Source organism: Belonocnema kinseyi, chromosome 6 (assembly GCF_010883055.1).
Source record: "Belonocnema kinseyi isolate 2016_QV_RU_SX_M_011 chromosome 6, B_treatae_v1, whole genome shotgun sequence".
In the NCBI taxonomy this organism is placed as follows: domain Eukaryota; kingdom Metazoa; phylum Arthropoda; class Insecta; order Hymenoptera; family Cynipidae; genus Belonocnema; species Belonocnema kinseyi.
This window is the reverse complement of record NC_046662.1, coordinates 65,397,701-65,400,146: the sequence shown is the minus strand read 5'-3', so window position 1 is coordinate 65,400,146 and position 2,446 is coordinate 65,397,701. Positions and strand designations below refer to the sequence as shown.

General features: G+C 28.9%; 1 protein-coding gene across 1 annotated transcript in view; it reads right to left on the bottom strand.

Annotated features, from left to right (window-relative positions):
* Positions 1–601: 601 nt before the first annotated feature.
* LOC117174075 (opsin, ultraviolet-sensitive) overlaps positions 602–2,446 on the bottom strand; it is a 16,021-nt gene continuing 14,176 nt past the window's right edge. Inside the window, exon 5 of the mRNA XM_033362742.1 lies at positions 602–966. Coding sequence (XP_033218633.1) covers positions 867–966 — 100 coding nt within the window. The 3' untranslated portion in view covers positions 602–866. The remainder of the gene's footprint in view (positions 967–2,446) is intronic.

Below are 2,446 nucleotides of genomic sequence, written 5' to 3'. Positions count from 1 at the left end.
AGTCAATGAGGGGAGGCGAAGACAGAGATATTAAAAGGTAGTAGGGGAAATGAGGGAAAAAGTGGATTAGAGAAGCAGGGGAAATGATTAGTAATTATAATGAGTAGGGGAGGGAATGTCAAGGCTAGGGAAAGGTAGTAGGAGAAGGGTTGTGTTAGCCTGGGGAGAGAAGAGAGGGGGAAATAGAGGAGCAATATGTTAGGGAAGGGGTTATACGATTGGAGATTTAAAGAGAGGATACTGAAGGGGAAGTAGAGGTGGAAACGTAGTATTTTTCTTAAAGATTCGATTATTTATTTTAAAAATCATCTTTTTATGTTGAAAATTTAACAATTTTTTTTAATTTTTATTTTTTAGTTAAAATATAATACATAAATAATTATGAAATTTTAATTTGATATTTTGTTATTCCTTGTATGAAAGATTCTATATTACAAATAGTAAGATATTAGAATTCTGATCTTTGTGTATTAATGATCACTACCCTGTTTATTTTATACCAAATAATTCGCAATCTAAATATCCGTTATATTTTTTTTTAATTTTTAAATATAAATTTAAATTTTGAAGGTGGAAGTAGGATTTATTGAAGAGAAGAAGATTATCCAAAAATAATTTTATTTCTTCTTATTATTTTTTTAAAACAGTTACAATAATAATTAGATACAACTTTGATATTTCCTTTACTGTTTGCAGTTTCGTAGTTTTCGAACTCTATGTTTTTAGGAAATCTGCATTCATTCGCAGGAAATAATACATTTTCTGTAGTTTAAAACTCTGCAGAATTCGCCTTATAGGATTTACCAGATGTGACAACAAAATAGTTTTATTTTAGATACCAAAAATATATTTGAAACACGTCAAACTTAACTACTGGCGGGGACTGCTTCTGTCGTAGCAGTATTGGTATCTGAGACTGGCTTTTCTTGAATTTCCAACCAAGGCAATCTTTTCTGCAATTCCAGTCTGAAAAGAAATTAATTAATTCTAATGCAGAGTTTGTATACAATTACAAAAAATTTTTATTTTGTTGATTTTGTATTTAGGAACTGATTGAATGTAGTCTACTCAAGTAGTGTGCGTGTGTTTTTTTTTTCTTTTTTGATTGTAGAATCCAGGGATCTTACATTAAACTTTTGAATTTAATTTGCTTTAATTTCGAATTATTAGTAGTATATCCATACTGCTAGCATTACCGAGGTCGGTAATACCCCACGGTTGGTAACTTAGCATTGTGCAGAACCTTGCTTGGTCGATAAGTAGAGTGACTCCTGTTTGGCTAAACTACGAAAAAATTGTTATCTTTTTTTGAGTGATTCCTGTGAATTATGGGATTAATTAACGTTGAAAGTCTAAGCCTCATTTATTTCAATTCTTCACCTATAGATGATTTAACTTTAGAGTGTTCATTTTGTACCCTTAGGACATAAAAATGAATTTTAGTGTGAAAATTATGAATTTTAAATAGCTTACTTTTTTATATATACATATTTCTTTCCCCGATTCCACCGTTTCCCTTTTTTTGTAAGAATTCCTCGTTCTTTGCATTTTTTGAAAAGCCTACATTTTGGTTCAAAATTTTATTCTTTGTTTGAAAAATCAACTATTTTTTGTTGAAAATTCAACTGTTTTGTAGGAAAATCATCTTTGGGAATGAAAATTCGTATATTTGTTAGAAAGTTAAACTATTTAGTTGAAAACTAACCTTTTTGTCGAAAACTTATATTTTCCGGTTAAAAATTCGATTGTTTTGTATCAAGATCATCTTTTTGGTTTTAAAATTGATCTCTTTGGCAAAATTTTCATTTTTTTTTTTTTTGTTAAAAAATCAACTTTTTTAACAAGTTTCGTCGTTTTGGGTTGAAAATTCAACTATGTTGGCAGAAATTTGTTTAACATGCAACTGTTCATTGAAATTTGAAAAATTATGTTGGAAATACATATTTTTGAGTGAAAAATTCAATTATTTTGTAGTAAAAATGTCTTTGAGGTTTCGAAATTCATCTCTTATGGGTGGAATATATTTTTTTTGTGTTGTTAAAAATTCAACTTCTTGGTAGAAAATGAAGTATTTCATTAAAAATTCACTATTTTCAAGTTAATAATTCAACTGATTTGTAGAAAATTCAACAATTCAATAGGACTTTTTTTAAATTCTTGACAGAAAAATCTTTCATGGTTGAAAATTAAATTCTGCTTGAAAAATAATCTGATTCGGTTGCGGATCCAACAATTGAACCGCTGGCGACCAAAAGGGGACACGGCCGGATTCAGCCTGAGAAGTATTGTCCTGAGTGTAGATTTTAAAAATCATTCTAATTTCAATTTTAAAGACTGATACTTATAGAGAATTTTAAGGCGCATCTTTTTTTCCTCTTGCAAAAATTTATAGGTTTTGTAGTTTTTGAGATAATTGGTAAAAAGTGGATTTTTTGAAAACGAAAAA